The 23,891-nt window shown below is 40.6% G+C and overlaps 1 protein-coding gene across 1 annotated transcript; it reads left to right on the top strand.

The window, feature by feature from the left end:
• Nucleotides 1-8,353: 8,353 nt before the first annotated feature.
• LOC140245134 (uncharacterized) lies at nt 8,354-13,704 on the top strand. The gene is made up of 3 exons (XM_072324734.1): nt 8,354-9,871; nt 9,908-10,439; nt 10,565-13,704. Exons 1-3 carry the CDS (start codon nt 8,354-8,356, stop codon nt 13,702-13,704), a joined length of 5,190 nt encoding a protein of 1,729 aa, XP_072180835.1.
• Nucleotides 13,705-23,891: the final 10,187 nt, after the last annotated feature.

Below are 23,891 nucleotides of genomic sequence, written 5' to 3'. Positions count from 1 at the left end.
ACAATAGCAAGGCAGCCAGCTTTATACCACTCAATTCCACACTTGTTCCCCCGCCACAAAGCATCGCCGGTGGCATTACGTTTTCGGGTTGTCCTTTTGTCCTGTAACTCAAGACCTATAAGTTGAGATATCCAAATAAAACTTGGCTTATGCAAGTATCGGCGGACGATCCTGTGCATATTAACTATTGGTGCACATCCTCAAGGTCAATTGAAGTTCATTGCTCAAGGTCAAATATTGAAATGTTCCTGTACTTCTCCTGTATCTCTGCAATGCCTGTATGCATTTTAATGAAACTAAGCCTAAAGATGTTTTGAAAAAAAAAATCTGTATGAAAGTTTTCAGACCTTGTGATTAAAGATCCTTTGTATTATGAAATCTTACTTAAAGTCTACATACACTGAGGCCCGAATTCACGAAGGTGGTACAAATGACACCATGGTTTAAACTATGGACAAAAACCATGGAGCCAGTTATTGTCGCATGGAATATTTCGTTAAGAAATCAGTCATTTCGTCGATGAAATGATTATTTCGTTAACGAAACGGTTATTAAATTTGTCGACGAAATGACTGATTTCGTAACGAAATATTCCGTGCGACACTTGGCGCTGCATGGTTTTTGTCCATGGTTTAAACCATGGTTTCATTTGTACCACCTTCGTGAATTCTGGCCTGAATGTTCAAATATTAAATTTGTTGTTATTCATTGATCTTTGGATGTATGTTACACATGTAATTTGTGTGGAAGATTATTAAAATGAAATGAATTCCCTGCTATAGTTGAGCTTGGTACTTGTGTACGTATGGAAAGATAGGTTGCATTACCCAAAGATTATGAAGGAAAAGTTTTTGACTGTGAAATGATGTCAAACGGGTCAAGTGGAAATGCTGAAATTTCGTCCGTTTTCCGCTTAAAGTATTGTCATGAAAATCGGTGTATAGTAAATTATTGCCAGATAATGATTACAATGGATTTGCCGGTCATGTTATATTGTGGTATCACATTGTTTATTTTATGGCATTGTACTGCAAACGTAATGAACGTATTGGGAGAATAATGCGACATGGCACACTGGTCGCCATAGCTGCATTTTTAGATTTTTTTTTGGGGGGGGGGGATCGGGGAAATTAGCATACGAAACTCAATCCTGGAACATTTTTTTTTTCACATAGAATAGCTGACTGCTATACCCTATCATACTGTATGAGATATATACAATTTGTAGTTCCACAATGTGTGTCTTGCTGTCTAGAGTTTGTATATAAGTTATTATAGCGTATTTCAGCGGACTCTTGAATTCTGTTGATGATAATATCACCGAAGACAATTAGAGAGTATATTCTTTTGGGGGTTGAGCTTGTAGGTGCAATGCAGAAAAATGAAAAGAAGATCAATTAAATGAAGAAAAACGAATCAAACCTATGTCAGTCAAACAAATGCTGTATTTGTCATATGAAGCCTTATTTTTCATCTGCACTTAACACATGCAGTTGCTATTCTCCTCTTTTTGCTCTCTTTGCCAAAGCAACTGCTCTCTTTTACCAGGGCATCTGTATTCAACTCATAACTTAAGTAGGGAAAAGGGAACGAAACCCAGGGTGCGTTGAGTGAATTCAGTGATATCATCAGTTTTGCGTTCATTTTCGCACAGTGCATGCACAATAATAGATAGGTTATTCAATTCCGCCCACTGTGCATGACAAAAATGTTAGTATAAACATGTCATTCTATTTCGCAAACAGGGCAGCTCAAAACTGATCAATCGGCATTCAAATTCGCTATTGTGCGGCCAGAACCGCCATCAATTCGCATTCATCTTGTCGTTTTAGGGCATAAAATTTGTCAATCCCCACACAAATTCCTGCATAGCGCAGCAAAAAAAAAAAAAAAAAAAAAAAAAAAAAAAAAAAAAAAAACTTCGCTCATGAAAAGCCCTCTCGAGATAATTTGAAGAGCATGTCGTTTCGCTATGGAGCATTACAATCTGTGCGTTCAGTTCAGCACATTTTGCGTTCTAAATTTTTATAGATTTCTCCTGTTTCTATCTTCCTCCACCTTTTAGGTGTATAGTGCTTTTACCCTTCCTTTAGAAGGATTACTCACTTCAATCCTTGTCTATACGTTTTGTTGCCGAATAAAAGTCATATATATTGCATGTCCCATCCCTCCCCCTAAAAAAAAAGGTGGAAAACGCATGCACGGATAGCAACTGTATGAGTAAACTGCCTCGCCATATTTTGTTCTATTATATTCATGACATGTAATGAATTTGCCCTTGTGTTCAATTGATATGTGCCTTATTTCTGTCATATTCTTTTTTATCTTTGTAAAATCTATTTCATGATACGTAGACATGCTTTCTAGTGGTCATTTTGCGAAACCCCTTCAACTACACTAAGTCATGTATAGTCATAATCTAGAGACATAAGTCACAGAATGTATTTATGTTTTCTTTTGTCCTATATCTTACTAATTACTTTATTCATGTTATTTGCTGCATGTTAAGATTAACGTGTTAAGAATCAGTGACTACAAAGATTTATACACAAACGCAAAGGAGAATGTTAGGAATATCATTAGGTTTATGCAGTTTAGACATACAGCTTTCAAACATAGATTAAGAATACGAATACAGAAAATCTGAAAAGAATTTCACAAAAGTATTTCTTTTTTCGTTGCTGTTAAAGAAACATGTTCAAGTGACTTGCTGTACTGACATTATGTTAGAGCCGAAATTATTCATTCTGCTTTCTAAATAATGATAGCAAAAGTAATAATAATAATAATAATAATAATAATAATTATTATTATTATTATTATTATTATTATTATTATTATTATTATTATTATTAATAACAATAATAATGAAAATAATAATATAGGTTTTCCCGACCAATTTCGCACTTTTGTCAGTCCATTTGATAAAACGTTCATTCAATTTAGCGAAAATCCTCGTCACTGCACATTCTGTCATTCAAAATTGCAACTTGTTCGTTCAATTTAGCATTTCGGTCAATGAAATTCGCACATGTGCCTTTCGAATTCGTAAAACGGGCATTCAAATTGGCACGTGCTCTTCAGTCATTCAGATTCGCCAGCACTGGCGGAGAATGGTATTTCAGTCATTCAATTTCGCGTATGGCAGTCAGGACCACTTGTCGTTTTCGGCAAGAGAAAATCTTGCTATTATCGGCAAGTAAATGCACTCTACCGCTGGCGGCGCTGTGCGATCATGCGACGATTGACGCAAAACTATCGCTTAGCTATCGACGATCGCTGCGTAGCAGAAACAAAAGTCCAGTCGTTTCATTAAAACAACGTACGACGGGATTTCACACTGCTTTGTTTATCGCAGTGCGAGCCATTCGTTGTTCGCTGCGTTTTACACCAGCGAGTGTCATCGTATCGGGTAGGATTAGTCTGCAGTTACTAGCATGAGATTAGAAGAGGATTAGTCGAAGAACTTTGTATAAATGACTTCATTACCTTGATTTAGAGCATCCATGATCTCAAAACACTCCATAACATATCAGGGATCGATGATGATTGGACGATTCCTTCGTGTGTGAACACCACATGATAATGATCAACAGGTCAGTGGAACAACCACCCGTTAGACGTTGGGTAATAGAATCACGGCACATTTTCCATTCATAAAGTACTTCTGACATTGAACCTCGAAAAAAAAAATGTTCGTTCATAACGTGGTTCGACAAAGGGCGCGGCTTCTTCGTGGAAGGCAACGAAACTAATGACAGAAAATAGTGCAATTACAAAAGTAGATGGGGAAAAATAAAAGCAAATCGAAGTGATGTACGTGCGTGTTCTCCCATCATTGACAGTGACTGATATGCATGTGATCCGTGATCCGAGCTTGTTTATGCAGCTTTTATAATCCATGTCAGCTGCATGTGGAGGTTATATACATCACACTACTATTATGTATCCTCCGCGAATGGGAGAGGAGGATGTGGTACCCCTTCCTATTTTAACTAGATGTAAAACAAAGATGCTCCAGTCAGTCTGCCACATGTAAACATCCCGCGCATAATCTTCCAAGAGAGTGAGAATGCATACGAGAGGATCGATCTAACGCTAGGAGGGAGGGAGCGTAGAGTGGGGCTTATTATATAACATTCGGTGTAGAACAAAGGAAGTCCAGTCAGTCTGACACATGTATCCCAAGTTTGCTTCCTACTTTCCCAAGGATCATGCCGATGGAGCCCTGACAACATCAATCCACGGACAAAAAAACAAACGAACAAATGAAAACAAAACTATCATCTCTGCATCCTGCACGAAGGCATCGAATCAGTGATTAATTGTCAGCATATCCAGCGACACTTCCATGCGATGAACTATAATGTCTTGATAGTAATTGTGCCTGAACGTATACTAAGCGTTTCACTTCAGTCATCGTGGTCACGGTGGTAGGCTTGAAGGTTAAACTCCAAAAGGGCGCGGGCGGGAAGAGCGACTTGGGTCACGACCCCACCACCAAACAGCTCTTGACCACTGATGCTGACCATGCAAGTCGGCTGTGAAGGCAGCTCCCCCAATTACTTTTTTTTTTGTTTACAGCAAATGAGCAGGCCGTATCAAATCTCATAGATACACAGTAGCTTTGATCACATGGATTTGGAGCTGCAGATGATTGACATACTAGTAGAAGCCAACTTTTGTTCTATTAGGGTGGGCTAATCATACATAATTGTTTATTCATTTACAAATGAAAAGTATGATGTTGAACCATGACGTGAAATTCCAAACCGAATAACTGATCCTACAAAATCAAAACTCGGGATGCAAATCGAAACATTCCTGAACAATTCTTGCTACTCAATGAGCGTTTTCATTTATCACTTGTACTATCAAGAAAATTAAAGAGTTAAAGAGTTAAATACTGTACCACGAGTTATTGATTAAATCGGGGATTTGCAGCTTAGGTTGCCCTGCTTTTCAGAACAACAGAAGTGATTTTCAGTGATTACAACCTGTAACTGCTGCCGGGGGTGCGATGATCATCATCGCCAGGCATGGCAGACTGCATGCAAGCTAGTGATACTCAGTGGCCGCGGAACGGGGGAGGGGGGAGGGGGTTTGATGGGGACTAGGGTAGTTCGATTCAACTTGCTCCCATGATCCAATAATGTATTATGTCATAATGTGGCAATGCCTTCTTTAGTTGCATCAGCATCATGCCCATTATAATTGCCACGTTATAAGTTCCATAAGCGAAATATAGTTGAACACATAAAATGGAGGAATAATCATTGCATCTCTCCTCAAAGTCTGCCATAACTTTTATACCATTCAAGTGGCACAATTAATTGTGATGGCCATGCAGATTATAAAAGTGTACACTGCAGGCCTTATCTAAATGTACATGTAATCATTGTAAGATATAGCGGTGACGCACTTTTTGATCAGAAAGGTACCTATATGATATGATTTGTCTCAAGCAGTCCAAATTTGAGCACATTTTACTGACTCCCAACATGCCCAATTCTTCTGCATGGCATATTTCGGAAACATAAGGTCGCACGAACTTGGGGTATCCAGTTTCTGAAAGCAGAGATTCGATCTACTTCTTCTTTTTTTTTTTTTGTGACAGGCCGATAAATCTTATTTCTTGTGTCGAGCAGTCCGACGCACTTGACAGTGACGAATGCTGGCATATGAAATGTGTACAACCAGAGGAGAGGGCCTAGGGAACTATCTCATGACGGGACTGCCCATCACAAAAATTTGAGTCGTTGACAATAGGTTTGCCGCTGTCTACAGTGCGAATTTCTTGTCAATCTTTTACTTCTTATCAATATACATTCGAGTTAATGTCCATCCAGATAGGGACCTACTTATGTATGTGAGACATTACTTTGGTTAGCATCGATGACCAAAATAACTGGTTATATATCGGAGCAGAAACAACCACAGAAATTCCACTTTCCGTCTCTTCTTACAGCCGGACTGGTGCATTTCCTTCATAGGTGAATAATGGACTATATTTAGTAAATGAGTGCAATGGTCGCTTGCCACCATCATGCTATGTGCAGTCACTGCTTGATAGTGATGACGTAAAGTTGTAAAGTTATCATGAGGTCTTAAACTACATCTAAACTGCAAATTTGACCAGATTTCTGTCGCATACACAAACAACATACTACGTACGTGCAGTCGTGGGAAACTAGGTAAACAAAATTGTCCCTCCAAGTACCGCACCGCGCTGGGCAAGGCACCACCCCCATTGTAACTTGTCGACTAGCCGAGCATCACACACGTGTCTACACGAGCGTTCGGTGCGAACCCAGTGCACAACAACTGTTTTTCTTTCATGAGTGTACGTCTGTTAGTGGTCGGTGGTACACACACACACACAACACCCACCAGTACCACACATACGATAAGAAGTGACGCACGCATATTTTCAATAGACGACTGGCAAATGAGACTATTCGGAAAACGACCGTTTCGTTTTCGAAAAATTTTTCTCAACATCGCCATGCTTTTTAAACGATTTCGCCGAAGGTTCAGCGGTAATTTTTCCCTAAATGATTGAGAAAGGAGTTTATTTATGTAGCATACTGTATTGAGAATTTTGAAATGCACTGTCCGTTACTTTGCGCACATTGTTCAGCGATTTACAATGACTCCTCCCGGAGAATATTTTTCCATAGACAAAGCACGCACGTTCGTGACAGCGATATCGTCGGTAGTATCGTTAACGGGCAGCAGTGCGAAATTCTTGCCACTTCTGGCAAAATATGCACCTTGCCGTTATCGACAAGTGGTCCTGACTGTATGGGCAGTCAAATTCCAAACATGTTCATTCAAATTGGCGTAATGTTATTTCTATTTTGAAAAGGTGAGAACCGTGATTTATACGTATTTAAATGTGAATTTTTGTTTCATCCACACACCGTTAAGTATATAGTAAAGGTATCTTTGACCCTAAATAACTCAAGTTTGTTGTTCTGTAACGCCCCTCTTCTTCCATACATGTTATCAGTACTATACATGCCATGCATGCACCAGTACCATAGATTCACTTCACTTTCTTATGTCCAGTCATGGCAGCACGAATTAGATACAGGCGTATCTCTCAAGAAAACAGGGAAAGAATCATAGAAGCATTTGAGGGTAATAACCTTGACAAATTGATGGCTAGAGCTGATCCAAGAACTTTTATTTATTCCTAATGGTAATTAACGCAATCTACCACCCACCAAATGAAAATAATGAAACATGCAGATGAAAGAAATAATCATGTAAATTGAAACCTCCTTCTCCCAATTTTTGACAAAGCAAACTTAAGATCAATGTATCTGTGAATGAAATAATGCTATCGAACATTATAAACACATACACTTATTTTGAAAGTACTGTTGCAAAGGTGATATTAGAATAAAAGCATAAACGTGTCTGCTAAATTGACTGCAGCAAATGCGAAATTGGATGCCCAAGAATGAATTCGAATGAACGAGAGCAGCGTTTACGTGATCACGTGACTATATCGTGCTAAACTGAATGAACGATTTGCGAAATGGTGCTTGTCTTACGAATTTGAACTGAAAAAGTGCTGATTCGAATGATGTAAAAGCTAATTTGAATGCTCCAAAATGAATTTGAATGAAAAGATTATAAAATTGAAATACCGAACATGCCGTCTAGTCTAAATTGTGCTAAATTGAATGCAGCAATTAGGAATAGGAATGAAAAAAGTGCGAAATTGGCGGGAAAACCTATAATAATAGTAATAAAACATTTATGCAGCATATTTTCCATGAATGTCCATGTCTTTCCGGTCAATTTGCTTGAGAGCCAGAGCAAAATTCAATCCGAGTGTTATGGAATGATACAGTATACTACGAGTCTCAAAATTAGGGTCTGAATTATAGACTGTTAGCAAAGAGTTCCGGTCAGTCGTTCCACAAGAGCAGCAGTTTGCTCAGCAGTTGTCCACAGCAGTTTGCTTATAGTTTGGGTTTCTTGGACAATCTGACGAAGTCCAACAATCCAAGGAACCACTCATTCCAACACAGTTGTTGAATATATATATATATATATATATATATATATATCACACTAGCAAGCGCAAGTTTGCAGTATGCACAGTTACACATCGCCGATACATGCTGTGTAACAGAATAAAGAACCCACATCACGTTAAACCGAGGATTTCTTTGTTCTTTATTGCAACAACGTGTCCATCTGAAGAGATTGCATACGAATCCATCACAGCTTCAACAACTCTTATATATTGGATTCAGGATGCAACTTGCACCATTGACGTTTATCGTGCTATAACAACTTACTCACCATCAAGAGGATGTGATTCCAGAACCATACCATGGCTGATGTAGAGAAATTAAAGTTGATCAGGAGAAACACCAAAGGGGGATTGACACGCACCTTAAACTCAATCGACAGGCTATTAAAGGACACCTTTGGTGAGGTCGACACCTTAAAGGGATACATAGCCAAGGCGGAAAGTCAATTCAAACAAGTTGAAAGCAAGCATGCGGAGCTGGTCGAAAATATAACAGATGAGGCGACATTCGAAGAAGAGGAGACCTGGATGGGAGAGTGTGAGAGTAGGTTTGTGGAGACCATCGTACGTGCGAGAAAGTCCATTGGGTCCGCAAGCTGCCATGAGCCGCCCACCTCCCAGCCTGTGACGCCGTCAACTCCTCAAACTTCTACACCATCTGTTGTTCAAGATCCGGCACCGCAAGCCGAGACTGTGTCATGGCAACCCCGATCTACAAGTCCAGAACCGATTGCTCCCTTAGCTCCGCCCTCTCCGATGCATCGACATTCATCTTGCACACCTAAGATGCAAAAGATGAAATTTCCTACTTTCAACGGTGATATCAAGGACTACCAGCGTTTCCGTACCTTGTTTCAAAATTGTGCTGCTGACCTCACAGAGATAGAGTGTTTCTACCAACTCACTCAAGCCATGATTAATGCTCGCGAACGAAACATGATAAAGGGCTGCATTAATGTGCAGAGGGCTTGGCAGGTACTTGATGAGAAGTACGGAGACCAAGACAGACTTGTCGACAGTCTTCTTCGTGACTTGGAAAACCTGAAGCCGTACGAAATCAAGGGCAAGATTAGTCTAAGTGCCATGACTGGGTTTGTTCAAACCTTGCAGGTATTTGAGATGCAGGCCGAATCAATCGGCCTCTCTGGGGAGCTGAATAGTAAAATCATGCTAAGTCAGATCAAGCAAAAGATGCCTGAGGGACATCGCATCGCCTACTACAGAGATGTCAGAGACGAGCATATCAGTGACTCCCTTGGAGGCTTGGTCAAATGGCTACATAGACAGCTCCTACTCCAAGAGAAGGCGAAGTCACCATTCCCAGAGAAGACGAGTACCTGTGAGATGAGTCAAAACAGAGGAAGCAAGTCTTCAAATGCAGCAGCGTGGAATCCACCTAAACAGATCCAGTCTAAAGAGGGGAAGCGTTCCGGGGTTCCCAAGTGTCCTCTTCATGTCAACTCGAATACGCACTTCCTGAAAATGTGCATCAAGTTCAGGAACCTCAGTCTAAAGGAAAAGTATGACGTCATGAAAAAGAATGACATCTGCAGCAGATGTGGTCATGACAACTGTCCTGCAGGGAAATCCCCATACGACTACAAGCTATGTCAGTTTGCGTCGCCATGCAAGGTTCAGAGTTGTGGAGATGATTCCCACTTCTCTGCTATCTGCCCTGTCGTATATGGAGGGAGAGATCAAGGCTCGTCATCTCCACAGGATCACAATGTGCCACCAACACGTCCACACACCACTTCAGCGAGTGTGAAGACTGTCGCGAACAAGGACGCAGGCGCGCTACAGAGCGTCCTTCCCACTGTGATGGGATATCTGTGACACGGATATAACCGTCAGCTGGTGCGGATTCTCTTAGACGGTGGAAGTCAGGCTACCCTGATAAGAGAGGGCATCTTCTCCAAGACCGAGAAAGATATCTATCAGGATCACGATCTGAGTCTGGTTGGCGGTACCAGGATCAGACGAAAGCTTCGACTATTAGATTGTTTCATCGAAGACATCGGGGGAAACTTGTCGTACCCAGTTTCCGTCACAGAAATAGATAAGCCTTGTGGAGAAGCCCCTGTCATTCAAGCAGAAGACCTCCAGCAGTATCACCATCTACGGGAAGTGGATATTCACGCCGCCTCGTCTGAAACTGTCGACATGTTGCTTGGCGTTGACAACACGCACTTGATGGTATGGGAGGAGTATATCCTTGGGGAAAAACCTGACGAGCCAGTGGCGGCGAGATACCCTTTGGGATGGTTTATCCAAGGAGGACGTTCAGGAGGCCCTACAGCTCTGCTTAACTACGTCAACGTGTCGGCAATCGGTCCCCTAGAGGAGTTCCTCGGCCTGGAAACAGCAGCCTTGCAACCGAGAAGATGTAAGTGCTCAACACAGATCTTGAATAGAGGAGCAACCGAAACCATGGAGCAAAGTGTTTCTCAACCTCAGGACGGCTCGTACGAAGTCAGATTGCCATGGAAGAGTCTCCTGACAGTTTGCCAGACAACTACGACTACGCCGTTAAGAGGTTGCATGGCTTAGAGAGCCAGTTCAGAGACAGGCCTGAGGAGTGGGACGTGTACTGCAAGCAGATGAGGGACTTGCAACACAGAGGTGTCTCACGTCGTGTCAGTGACGCAGAAATTCGACAAGACAGAGAAGCTGGGAGAAAAATGTGGTTCTTGCCACATTTTGCGGTAAAGAAAGATTCAGCAACTACCCCAGTCAGGATCGTCTACGACGCAAAGGCAAGATTCCAAGGTCATTCTTTGAACGAGTACCTCGTGAAGGGTGAAGACCTGAATGCTGATCTGTTCAACGTGGCTCTGCGTTTCAGAGAGAACGAAGTAGGCGTCATCGCTGATATCAAAAAAATGTTTCAGGCAATCAAGATCCGCCCGGAAGATGCAAGGTTCCATCGGTACGTCTTTCGAGAAAACCCGAACCAACCCATTCAAGTCTATGAACTCACTACTGTGACATTCGGAGACAGGCCTTCTCCAACGGCAGCAATTGTCACACTCAGGCACGTCATAGATCGACACACACCCGATGATGAGCAACTGAAGAAAGTCGTCACCGATCAATTCTACATGGACGACCTGAGTGAATCTGTCACCAATGTCGAGGAAGCCGTCAATCTGAAAGCCAAGCTTGTAGAAACGCTTGCTAAGGGCAAGTTTGACATTCACAAGTGGCAGTCGAACGCACAGGAAGTGTGTGACTCTGAGGAGGACACTCAGACCGCATCTGTGTTAGGAACAAAATGGAACCTTTCGACTGACACACTTAGTGTGAAAAAAGTCAAGCCAATGGAAGATGTTGTCCTAACCAAACGCAAGTTGTTGGCTCACACCGCATCATACTATGATGTGTTTGGTATGCTTTCTGGAATGTTGATCCGGCCGAAGATTCTACTCCAGCAACTGTGGCAGTTAAATGTCGACTGGGACACGCCACTCAATGACAGACCTGAGCTCTGTCGAATCGTCAGTGAGATCAAGGTGGATTTGGAAGCAGCATCTACCATAGAAATCCCACGATGTTTCATTCCTGAGACATTGCGAGGGAAAAGGCCATTGCCAGAGGTTTCTCTACACGGAGCCAGTGATGCATCTGAAGATGGCATGGGCATCGGCGTCTGGTTGAGGTGGTCAGAGACTGAACAAACGGAAGTACAGTTGTCCTTCGTCGCTGCAAGAGCCCGACTCACTCCACTCAAACAAACAAGCATGCCAAGGAAGGAGCTTCAGGCCATTCTCCTCCTGTCAAGACTGATGGTTGCCCTGAAAGATGCCCTTCGTTTCAACATCTCCTATTCGAAGATGTGGACGGATAGTTTGACTGTAGTAAGGTGGCTGCGGGGACAGTCCAAGTCCTTTCGCTCGTTTGTCGCATACAGAGTGGGCGAAATCACCTCAGAGTTCGACCCTCACCAGGACATTGCCTACGTGCCGACCGATCAGAATGTCATTGATGTCGTCTCCAGAGGCACCACAGCAGAAGGAATGCTTGAGGTCATCAAGGGACCAACTTACCTGAAGCAACCACCTGAATCCTGGCCAAAGACGCCGCAGAACATCCTGGACGACACTTCGGATCCAGAGAGGAAGAAATTCCACGTACGAAATGCGAAGACACTAGCGCTGAAAGTCAATGCAGTGGTTCACACTACCGCAATCGTTGATCCCACCAGCTTCTCGAATTGGCAAAGGCTGAAGATGGTCACAGCTCGAGTGTTATCTGTGAGAGATGTTCCAAAGAAAGAGTGGTTCAAGAAGCTTACTCAGCAGATTTCACAGTGGCCGTCTGCCAAACTCCTGAAGGAGGCCGAGTTGTACTGGATACGTCAAGCGCAGAAGGACATCAACTTTCAAGATGCCAACATAATGCGCCTCGATCCGTTCTTCGACGAAGAAGAAAAAGTGTATCGCGTTGGAGGTCGCATTCGCCATGCTCCGATATCATACGACATTCGTCATCCCTATCTCCTCCCAAGGGAAAGCCACATCAGTCTACTGATTGTCAGAGATGGACACTCCCTTGCTCTCCATGGAGGACAACTCAGGACTGCGGCAGAAGTGAGGAGAAGGTATTGGGTTGTCGGTGACACAAGGCTCTCCAAACGCGTGGTGAAGGAATGCATCGTGTGCCGCAGGCATAGAGGGAGACCAGTCGAACAGAAAATGGCGGACCTCCCAGAGTGTCGTGTGAAGCCCTTCTCGCCGCCATTTCAGACAACGCTCGTGGATTATCTCGGGCCGATAAACGTGAAGGTCAGCCGCAACATTACTGCCAGGGGTTACTGTGCTGTGTTCACATGTGCGGCTACCAGGGCTGTTCATCTCACTTGTGTCCAAGACCTTTCGACACAAGCTTTCCTGCAAGCCCTGGATCGCTTCATCAGCATCAGGGGTGCACCGGCGACCATCATCAGTGATAACGGGACCTGCTTCCGTGGTGCTTACAACACGATCAACACGCTCAATCTACGACTCGACCAGACAGAACTGAGGGAACACTGTAGTAGCTTCAAGGTGCAGTGGAAGTTTGGGCCTCCTGGTGGACCCCACCATCAGGGCGCTGTCGAACCCATGGTGCAAGAGGTCAAGAAAGCCATGAAGCATCTTGTGAAAGCCGATCGCTTGCCTTTCCCTGAATGGGAAACAGTCTTCTGCCAGATTTCAGGGTTGATCAACAGTCGACCGATTACAGCTGTGTCATCTTCACCACTTGATCATCCCCCTCTTGCTCCGAATCATTTCCTCATCGGGAGAGGAGATCTTCCGAGCCCAGATGTTCCCTGTGCGCAGTACAATGGAGACTTCAAGAAGCGGAGAGAGCTGTGCAACGCAATGGTCGACAAGTTCTGGACGCGTTGGATGGACTGCATACAGAAGCTCTCACCGCGCTCGAAAAACCAACGTGCAGCAGAGAACCTACAAGCGGGTGACGTTGTGCCCGTCATCGGAGAAGACAAGAGGCGCGGCACTTGGCGAATGGCTGAAATCGTGCAGACCTTCCCTGGAGACGATGAGCTGGTTCGCGTCGTCGAGCTTCAATACGCAGACAAGTCAGTCGCAAAGAGACCTGTCACCAAACTGATTCTTCTCATGAAGAGAACCGAGAGAGTGGACATTTAAAGTGTAACTGAAGGACTGAGTAAATAATCGCGTTCATCTGAAGAAAGGATTCAGTGTAGCCTTTGTTTGGTTTTCCTCGTTTGATCAGAACATTTTGGGCTACTGTGTTCTTGAATTTGATTATTAACTCGAACAAGCAATTTCTTGCCTTAATGGAGGCGGTAAAACTTAATTTTACTCTGTTTGGACATTAGAAAGCATTCTATTTGAGTGTTCGTTTGTCAACTGGTTTGAATTTCACTTTAGATCTATTCAGGTCTCGACCTTAGAGCAGTTATCTGTTCGTTGTTGTGTAAATAATCGCATTATTGTACACGTTTTGAGTGTTTATAAAGTGACTTCCGTCACGTTCAAGGGGGCAGGATGTTATGGAATGATACAGTATACTACGAGTCTCAAAATTAGGGTCTGAATTATAGACTGTTAGCAAAGAGTTCCGGTCAGTCGTTCCACAAGAGCAGCAGTTTGCTCAGCAGTTGTCCACAGCAGTTTGCTTATAGTTTGGGTTTCTTGGACAATCTGACGAAGTCCAACAATCCAAGGAACCACTTATTCCAACACAGTTGTTGATTATATATATATATATATATCACACTAGCAAGCGCAAGTTTGCAGTATGCACAGTTACACATCGCCGATACATGCTGTGTAACAGAATAAAGAACCCACATCACGTTAAACCGAGGATTTCTTTGTTCTTTATTGCAACAACGTGTCCATCTGAAGAGATTGCATACGAATCCATCAAACCGAGGGAAAGAACCTGATGCTCACCTTCAATCATGCGCTTTACTGCTGGATCATTAATGAAATAAGTGATTTTTTTATGTTTTTTTTTAAGATGATGAGAGATTCCTGAACAAGGTAGGTATAAATTTAAGTGATCTTTCACTCAGTGCTGCTATTCCGCAGTGCTACAACTTAGCGTTAGGCCTACAAGTAAAAAAAGTTACATTACAAATTTACATGACATAACAAACTTAGGTTCAATCCAGAAGGAATAGGCCTAGACTATAGAGAGCGGATGTCACTTCGATCTAGACCGGTTCTAGATTTATTTTTTTTTTTCTAATTAAAGAGTCCTGTCTCGTGTAGGGCTTTGTTAGACTAAACCTTCTGCAGTTCTAACGTTAGGCTATTTTTTTTCTGTGAGTATCGTGCATAGCCTGAGGCTGTAGACTCGTGTAGCCTGCTACGTAGCCAGCCTAGAATAAACGATTTAAAAACTAGACCTAGTCTAGATCGATCTAGGTCCAGACATCCGATTTAGATTTATTTTGGTCTAGACAGACTCTAGCCTAGACTGTACAGATCTAGATCTAGTATTCTAGATGCTAGTTAGCGGCTAGGCCATGTAGCATCACATTACAGCCCCCGCAAGCTTCATATTTATAAACGCGTAACGTTAAAGCAAGATCGGTCTGGGAATGTAAGCAAAACGTTCCAAGAACGATTTGTTATTTGTTAATGCTATTGTTGTGAAGCCTGCTCTGCAATCAGGGCATAAATGGGGGATGAAGGATGCATCCCCCAGGGCCAGAGGTTGAGGATGGTGCATCATGGATACTTGTACAATGATGTATACATGCATACATAATTATGGCAGAAGATTAATCCTAGTCATTCCCCTGTAGATACTGCGTTTTTCCTTGGGGAAATTCGTTCCATTGTAGATACTGCGTTTTTCCTTGGGGAAATCAGTCAATTGCATGGGGTTTCCCCAAAGTATCTACATTTTCATTGATAACTTAAAAACAAAACAAAAACACAAAATGATATTTTCCAGGAAAATTGGTAGCTAGATAGACTAAAATTCCACAATGAAGGAATTTTTCAAAAGAGTATATTTTCCAGGGGCTTTGGCAAAAACATAAAATGGTGAATATCTCGGTTGTTGAGAAATGGAGCTGGATGTAGATACTGCGTTTTTCCTTGGGGGCAGTATAGGAAAGTTGCAAATATTTTTATTTCCCACTCACAAGAGGAAGGACCCGCGCTTCAGTGGTTGGGACACAGAAAAGTAAAATACCTCGTTCAGAGCCAGACACAAAATCATAATAATACTTGAATAAGCCCCACGCAGCGCTCCAAATTGAAAGAGTAAGCTCAATATTTCACAATCGGATTCGTCTACGTGGATATTGCACAAGTCGAAACCTTGGCTATCTTAAATCGTGGAACTGAAATATTTACTTCCATTCGATGGAAAAAAAAAATTCCTGACGACTTTAAATAGCCAAGGTTTCGACTTGTGCAATGTCAACGTATAGGCAGGTTCCGTGACATTAGTCCTGCGACCATTGCTCCTATGAAATATGTGCACGCTAAGCCAAACATAAATTCTGCTCATTAACATAACCCTAACACTAATCCTCACATCAACCTAAACTTAAAACCATATCAAAAGCCTAACCCGGCCTAAGCCGACGTGCTTGGAGAAAATAAGAGCGGACCAGTTCGTGTCACTAAACATTAAATTAGGTATTATACTGCATCCATAGGGGGATAAGAAGAAATGGTATCGGACCTACGTAAATATAAATTGCAGCTCGGAAAGCACTGGGTGACACCAGGAAAGGGCAGAAAACAGAAGCAGGTATAGAAACAACGCGTATGACACTTGGCAAGGAATGAATTCAGTTGTTTCTGTCTCAGGTCGGTATGTTATCCAAACTTTGGTTAAAGATATCGTATCATTATTATTATTATTATTATTATTATTATTATTATTATTATTATTATTATTATTTATTCGGCAATTGCAAAACAATACAAGTGACAGCAGGGAAACAAATAAAACAAGCAAAACACAAGAAAACAAAGTGTCGGGCTTTCCCTGTTGAGCTTCCCTAAGGACAGTGGCGTATCTAGGGAAAACGGCGCCCGGGGCAAGCACGAAAATTGCGCCCCTAATTTCTGAAAAAATGTTCAACCCCAACCCCATCCCGGTAGGGACTTCAAACAAAGTCCACATGATGCTTTTCAAGCACTTAAAAGGGATTTTTTGAGGGTGATTTAAATGTAATGAATTTTGATAGATTTTGGCGAGCGAGCGCAGCGAGCGAGCTGAAAATTTTTGTATTTCAGCTTACAAAACATGGAATTCTTGTCATTTTTTGCTTACCAAATCTTACAATTCTAATCAAGATATAGTGACGGCCTTATAGATAACGATTTATACAAAAAAGTGAGGACTTTAAAAGATACTCTAAATTAGTACGCGCGAGTGAGCTAAATTTGTATATGTCCTCGTCATCATCACGTATTGTTCTTATCTTTTTTTATATAAATTTTGGCGAGCGAGCGCAGCGAGCGAGCCGAAAATATTTGTATTTCAGCTTACAAAACATGGAATTCTTGTCATTTTTTGCTTACCAAATCTTACAATTCTAATCAAGATATAGTGATGGCCTTATAGATAACGATTTATACCAAAAAAGTGAGGACTTTAAAAAATACTCTAAATTAGTACGCGCGAGTGAGCTGAAATTTGTATATGTCCTCGTCATCATCACGTATTGTTTTTATCTTTTTTTATATAAATTTTGGCGAGCGAGCGCAGCGAGCGAGCCGAAAATTTTTGTATTTCAGCTTACAAAACATGGAATTCTTGTCATTTTTTGCTTATCAAATCTCACAATTATAGTGACGACCTTATTGATAACGATTTATACCAACAAAGTGAGGACCTGAAAAAATACTCTAAATTAGTACGAGCGAGTGAGCCGAAATTTGTATATTTCTGGGTCATCATTACGTTTTTTTCTTATCTTTTTTGATTTTTTTTTTTGCGCCCCCTCCCCCGTATGTTCGAAAGTGTTGGCGTCCTCTTTTGATAAAATCGGCGATCGCTTCAGAACGAATGAAATTGCAGTCGCTGCTCCGTGTAACATTTTTCCTGCTAAATATAAAATGACATGAGTGAACACAATAGACATTATCATTTTGTCCGCGTCATCGTCACGTTTTGTTCTTATCTTCTTCTCTTTTTTTATACAAATTTTGGCGAGCGAGCGCAGCGAAAAATGTTTGTATTTCAGCTTACAAATCATGAAATTCTTGTCATTTTTTGCTTATTAAGTCTTACAATTCTAATCAAGATATAGTGACGGCCTTATAGTTAACGATTTATACCAACAAACCGAGGACTTGAAAAAATACTCTAAATTAGTACGAGCGAGTGAGCCGAAATTTGTATATTTCCGCGTCATCATTACGTCTTGTTATTATCTTGTTTGATTCGGGGTTTTTTGCGCCCCCCCCCCCCGTATGTTCGAAACCGTTGGCGCCTTCTTTTGATCCAATTGGCGATCGCTTCAGAACGAAAGAAATTGCAGCCGCTGCTCCGTGAAACATTTTGCCTGCTAAATATAAAATTACATGTGTGAACACAATAGACACTGTCATTTTGTCATCATCATGTTTTGTTCTTACCTTCTTTTTTATATAAATTTTGGCGAGCGAGCGCAGCGAGCGAGCCGAAAATTTTTGTATTTCTGCTCACAGATCATGGAATTTTTGTGTGAACACAATAAACATTGTCATTTTGTCCGCGTCATCATCATGTTTAGTTTTTATCTTGTTTGATTTTGTTTTCTGCCCCCCCCCCCCCCCACCATTCTCCCCCCTTCCGGGCGAGTTTTTTTTTTTTTTTTTCCTCCTTCTTCTTCTTCTTCTTTTCTTTTTTTCTTCTTCTTCTTCGTTTTTTTTTTCGTTTTTTTTCTTCTTCCTCTTCGTTTTTTTTTTCGTTTTTTTTGCGCCCCCAAGGAGTGGCGCCCGGGGCACGTGCCCCCCTTGCCCCCCCCCCCCCCCCCCCAGATACGCCACTGCCTAAGGAGCCGGGTTGGAAAAAAGCAATCAAAATCACTATGACCCTTGGGCCTCTCCAACCAATAGTATAGTCTTGGTTGAGACCTAATTTCAGGTTTCTAACATTTTTTGGTGAGATAATGAGAAACCTCTTATGAAATATGAAAAAGCATGTGATTCCATGAGGAATTCAACGTTTATTTGATGAAAATTGGTTTTGAAATGGCTGAGATATCCAAAACAGAGCGATTCTAATTAAGTGTGGTACCCACCTTTTATTACGATCGCTTTGTTTTACTTTTTTTTTTATATGTTTCAGTCATTCCACACCCGATTTTCATCAAATAGATTTTGAATTCCTTTTAAAATGGTATGCTCTGTACTATTCCATAAGTGTTTTCTTGGTATCGTGCAAAAAGTTAAAAGCTCAATTCTCATCTCTACCAATACTGTACTATCTCTTTAAGCATTTGCTAAGCAAGAAAAAAAATAAATAAAAAATAAAATCTGCAGAGAGCTGTCCTTGCAATATCCACAGGACTGTAACTACATAATTATCTGGGAAGTTGATTTGTTGTGTGCTTGTAGTGGCCTACATGAATTCTGTTTGTGAATGTGATAGTTGTGCCGAAATTCTTCACAGAGTTTTTTGAGGGGAATTCCATGTTTGAACAAAATCTAAAACTGGTGTGACGACACATTATTCTGCCTGGTATATATTGAGCAAATTGGTAAAAGCATGGAGCTACTAATGTTAGTAGCTCCATGGTAAAAGCAGGCTTCTGGCGCGTACCCAAAGAGTTCACCAAGGCTGATAAAGTGGTTCCTTGAAACCCTTAATTGCCGTGCTTGTTGGCGGGAAAACTGCAATTCTGTGCACAGGTTCCAGGATGTTAAGACTCAAAATTTTGATCGCAGATGTATGTAGCTGGGGTTCTTGAATTTTTTTAAAGCAGCTTATCTACACACGGGAAGAAAATGGTTCCTCAGAAACTGCAGCACGCAGTCACGCTAAATCCAGTGGTCGGGACTTCAGTTTGCAGTTTGCAGTTTTCTGTTTGCATAGACACCGTGCGAAGAGACTCGTTTTAACATCAGTGTGTGTGTGTCATCGTGTGTGTGTGTATGTGTGTGTGATATCCTTTTAACTCTCTGCACAAACCAGGAGCCGGCAGGGAATCGCAGTGGTCTGTTCCATTATGGTTTGTGGGTTTTTTTATGTAAAAAGAGAGGGCGATACTTTGGACAAACGGCTCAGTGATCACTCCACTTCGGGATGTACTAGTAATCTCCATGCATGGGTCTACTCAAGGATGACGTAAATTGCCCTACCAGATTATGGTGAATGATAACTCACTCCTTTATTTTCTATATCTTATTTTATTTTTTATTATTTTGATTTTTTTTTTTTGGGGGGGGGGGTCAAAGGGGCATGGTTTTGTCACTTTCTGAAATTAGATAGAAAGATTTGAATAGGAAAATCACGAACTTTGCAGGCTTTGACAGCACTTCGTCACGACAATGTGGACCCTCGGCGACCCTCGGCGACACGCTCGAGTGGAACACGAATGAGGGTCCCAACATTTCAGATGCAAGTCTGTACAACTTCTGTTAAACACTTCATCCTGTTCTTAACAATGTATGTCTGTATATAAGCTAGTGTGCAAATTACCGCATACTACAGCACGCTGTTGACCACATCTCGTCAATCGACCCACAATTCAGGCAAAGTTGTTCCAGTTCCACCAAAAAACAGTAAGTGCAGGGATCTTCTTTTTACTTCATCTGTGCCAATACTTTTTTTTAACCTTATACGACTGAATAAAATGCCTAAGTGTGGTATTTTGTTTTTCACAACTGCTTCTTTCACCTATATAGGGGAACGTATTCGCGTTAGTATAGTTAACAGTAACATGGGTATCCATAGGACTGCCATACGCTATGAGTAGAATATGTGTATAAAGTGAGAGGCATCGCATGAGATGCAGCTCACCTCCCTGGATGAAGGCAGACGTTTCGCTGTAGTCTGACATCTATTAAACAGATAAGCGTCGTTCACATTACATTAAGTAGGTAGATTGTGTGACACAACGTGCAATATACCTGCAACGTCAGACAGTGCATGTTTACTGGGCTCCATAGATGGAATAATGTCAATAAATCATCATAGTAGTACTGTCATGCAGTTGAAAAAAAGTTGAATGCTGAGATTTTCTACATTTGTAATAGGATACTCTATATCTTGTTGCCCACAATACGGGCAACTTTTGTACCTCTTCTTACACGAAACAACAAATTCACACACAAAACAAAATTCTTCCTTAATCATTTTGTTCTTTTTCCAAGAACTACCATACTTTGCATTGCCATCTTCGAGATCTATTCCGTGACACATACGATAATCACCATCATTACAAGATTTATGGTTTTGTTTTCTTTTCCTATATATATTTTGATTTACGTACTGATACATAGCGTAGTAAGCGTGTAAACATGACGTTTTTCACTGAACCAGATTTTACTGAATAAATGGAATAAGCAGATTTAAGTGATTTGTAACTCAAAACAAAGAAGACTGTGAGGTTGTTATTGTTTGTGCCATGATTGGCCAGGTACAAAATTTCTTTTGTTTTTAATCCAAAGTTTGCCCCCCCCCCCCAAAAAAAAAAAAAAAAAAAAAAAAAAAATATATATATATATATATATATATATATATATATTCTGATTGAAATAAACAAAATTCACGGTCAAATGTATTCCAAAGTGTGTTCTCTATAAATCGGTATACAAAATAGTCATGATAAGAGAATATAGTTCGAAGGCAAAAACATGTAAAATCAATTTACGTTTTTTAAATACAAAGGTTTCCATCAAATAGAGAAAAATAAAATCGTTTCCATGACATTGCATTCCTTACATTACTAATTTTGACTATCTCTTGATTAAATACAATTTATAGTAATAATCTTCAAATATCGAAAATTATTTCGATATCATAAATATCAGAGTATAAAATGTGACGGTGAGTTTACCAAGAAAGCCAAAGGCTTGGGTTAAACATGACTCCATTTGTGGAATACTTGATGAAAGCAACAGACTAACTTTATAAATATTATGTAACACATGCTATTACATCAATCAAACAAAACAAACAGAACAAAAATAATAAAGATGGACAGATATTTGCTTTAGGTTATCTGACACTAATGAGTTGCCTGTGTATCTAGACTTAAAAGCACTTTGAGTAGATACACTTGAGTTGATACATTCTTTTAAAAATTGAATCTAGAGAAGACTACTGCATAACTTTCATATGAAATAGAATTCTTCTGTTTTTGTTTTTGTTTTGTTTTTTTGCTCAGGTGACAGAATAAGAAGACAATGTTATTTTTATTTTCAATTTCAATTTCATGTAATGTATGATTCCTTATAAAAACAACTGTCGAAAAAAAAATCGGGAAGAATTACAGTAAAATGATTTGCACACAAAAAGACCAATTACGTTTCAAATACAATCAGACTGTCATAAAGGGATTATGTAAGGATATTTATTGTGTGTGTGTGTGTGTGTGTGTGTGTTTGTGTGTTAAAAAGTGGAGCCGTATGGTCAATTATGTTTTACGTAATATTGGAAGTCATTTCATCAGGAAAAAAGGTGGTATCGGTTCGGGTGTGTGTTGTGTGTGTGTTGGGGGTGGTTTTGGGTATGGGTGTGCTTTTGGTTTCGATCAATGGGGAGGGGGTGATGGGATTGGGATTTGATTTGAAGAAGGAGAGTTAAACAGTGTATGAAAGATATTAGTAGGATTAGATATTTACATTGTAGGATAGATGAAGATTTGTTTTCGTTGGGAGGGGAAGGACTATTTGGGTTTTATGAATGATTTCATACTAGAGTTAACAGGTTTTTTTTTTTTATGTATATGCTCTTGTAATTGAGTATGAGTCTCATGATTCAATTTATCCAAGGATATGATTATGTTTGGCATATGTCAATACTTTCTAAAGAAGAATTATCAGTGAGATTGATTCGTAATCGAGTAATTCATGTTGAAGAGAGATTTTTGCAGTAATAATGGAAAAATAGATTTGTTTGTGTTTTGAATTGTATTTGTATTGTTTTTGTTCATGTTACGCCCAGAATGGGTTAACTCACGAATGATTTGAATGAAATCAATAGATATCAAGGGAAAAAAAAAGATGATTGCATTTCAGTAAATTCGAGTAACCATTTTCTCTACAACGTATTGTATACAAACGACGCAAGTTATAGTTGTAGGCTGGTTCCAGACCATGCGAGACTGCAATAGGCAAGTTAAAGGAATGTTATAAGATAAAAGAGTATTCAACGGTAGTATTGAGCGGAGCTTACGCAACATACCAATAAAAAAAATACTAACCTTCCCATAAATGCAATTCACACGTATAGTCCAAGTCAGGTTATCATCTACAGAGACTCCCAAAAAGTTTATGCTCCCAATTTGGTCAATGACGTAGTCACTCTAACTCGATTACTAAATGCGTATGCCTTGAAATCACCTGTCGAAAAGACGTATTGGAGCGAAATACCATGTACACTGTATGTCGTCTTATTAGCGTCCCTTTGTAGCTTATTTGTTGAAACCAATCAAATCACAAACTTGCATTAATCCAACGTGTACAGTATAATACAGCGTGGTTACGTTGTTGTACGAAAAACAATATATTTATATTATACTTGAAGAAAATGTCTTTATTTCTAATACGCGCGCGACCTACGCGAGATGTTCGCAAAAATCGTTGTGAATTCCCAAACAGATCCCGTCGATAGTTTGGAGAATGTCTCGCGTATGTCTCGCGATATCCCCCGATATCTTTCGGTCATATTTACGACATATCCGCGAACTGTTCGCGTCCTTTTTTGAGACATTCTCACGAACGTTTGGAGAATGCTTGGGGCAAATCCTCACCACGTGACGTCTAACCTCTACATTGCTCATGACTGAGGTGTCTGACTTCAAAATGACTTCATTTCATTTATAGGTTTTCTTCAAATCAAAATTTTTTAACGTACATCTTCACATCAGACAATAAGAATTATTGTAATTTAAAAAAAAAAGTTTTGAGAATGAATATTATGATCTAAGGTTGCAGAAAGCACCTAAAATGACTCTATATAGACTGCACCAAAATCATTTGCGAAAATCAAGATGTGTAGGGGAACCCACAGAAAATTGCTTGTAGAGAATATATAGGTCCTCAGAAAAGTCGGCACACACACAAACACACACACTCAAAATAAGTGTGCGTGCCCAAACCAAGAAACAACTGAGAAAAATGAAAGGGAGGGGGCGGAGAAAGAAAGGAGAACAAATCTGTCTTCAACTAAAGACAGTATC

Source organism: Diadema setosum, chromosome 22 (assembly GCF_964275005.1).
Source record: "Diadema setosum chromosome 22, eeDiaSeto1, whole genome shotgun sequence".
Lineage (NCBI taxonomy): Eukaryota > Metazoa > Echinodermata > Echinoidea > Diadematoida > Diadematidae > Diadema > Diadema setosum.
This window is presented reverse-complemented; position numbering and strand designations above follow the sequence as displayed.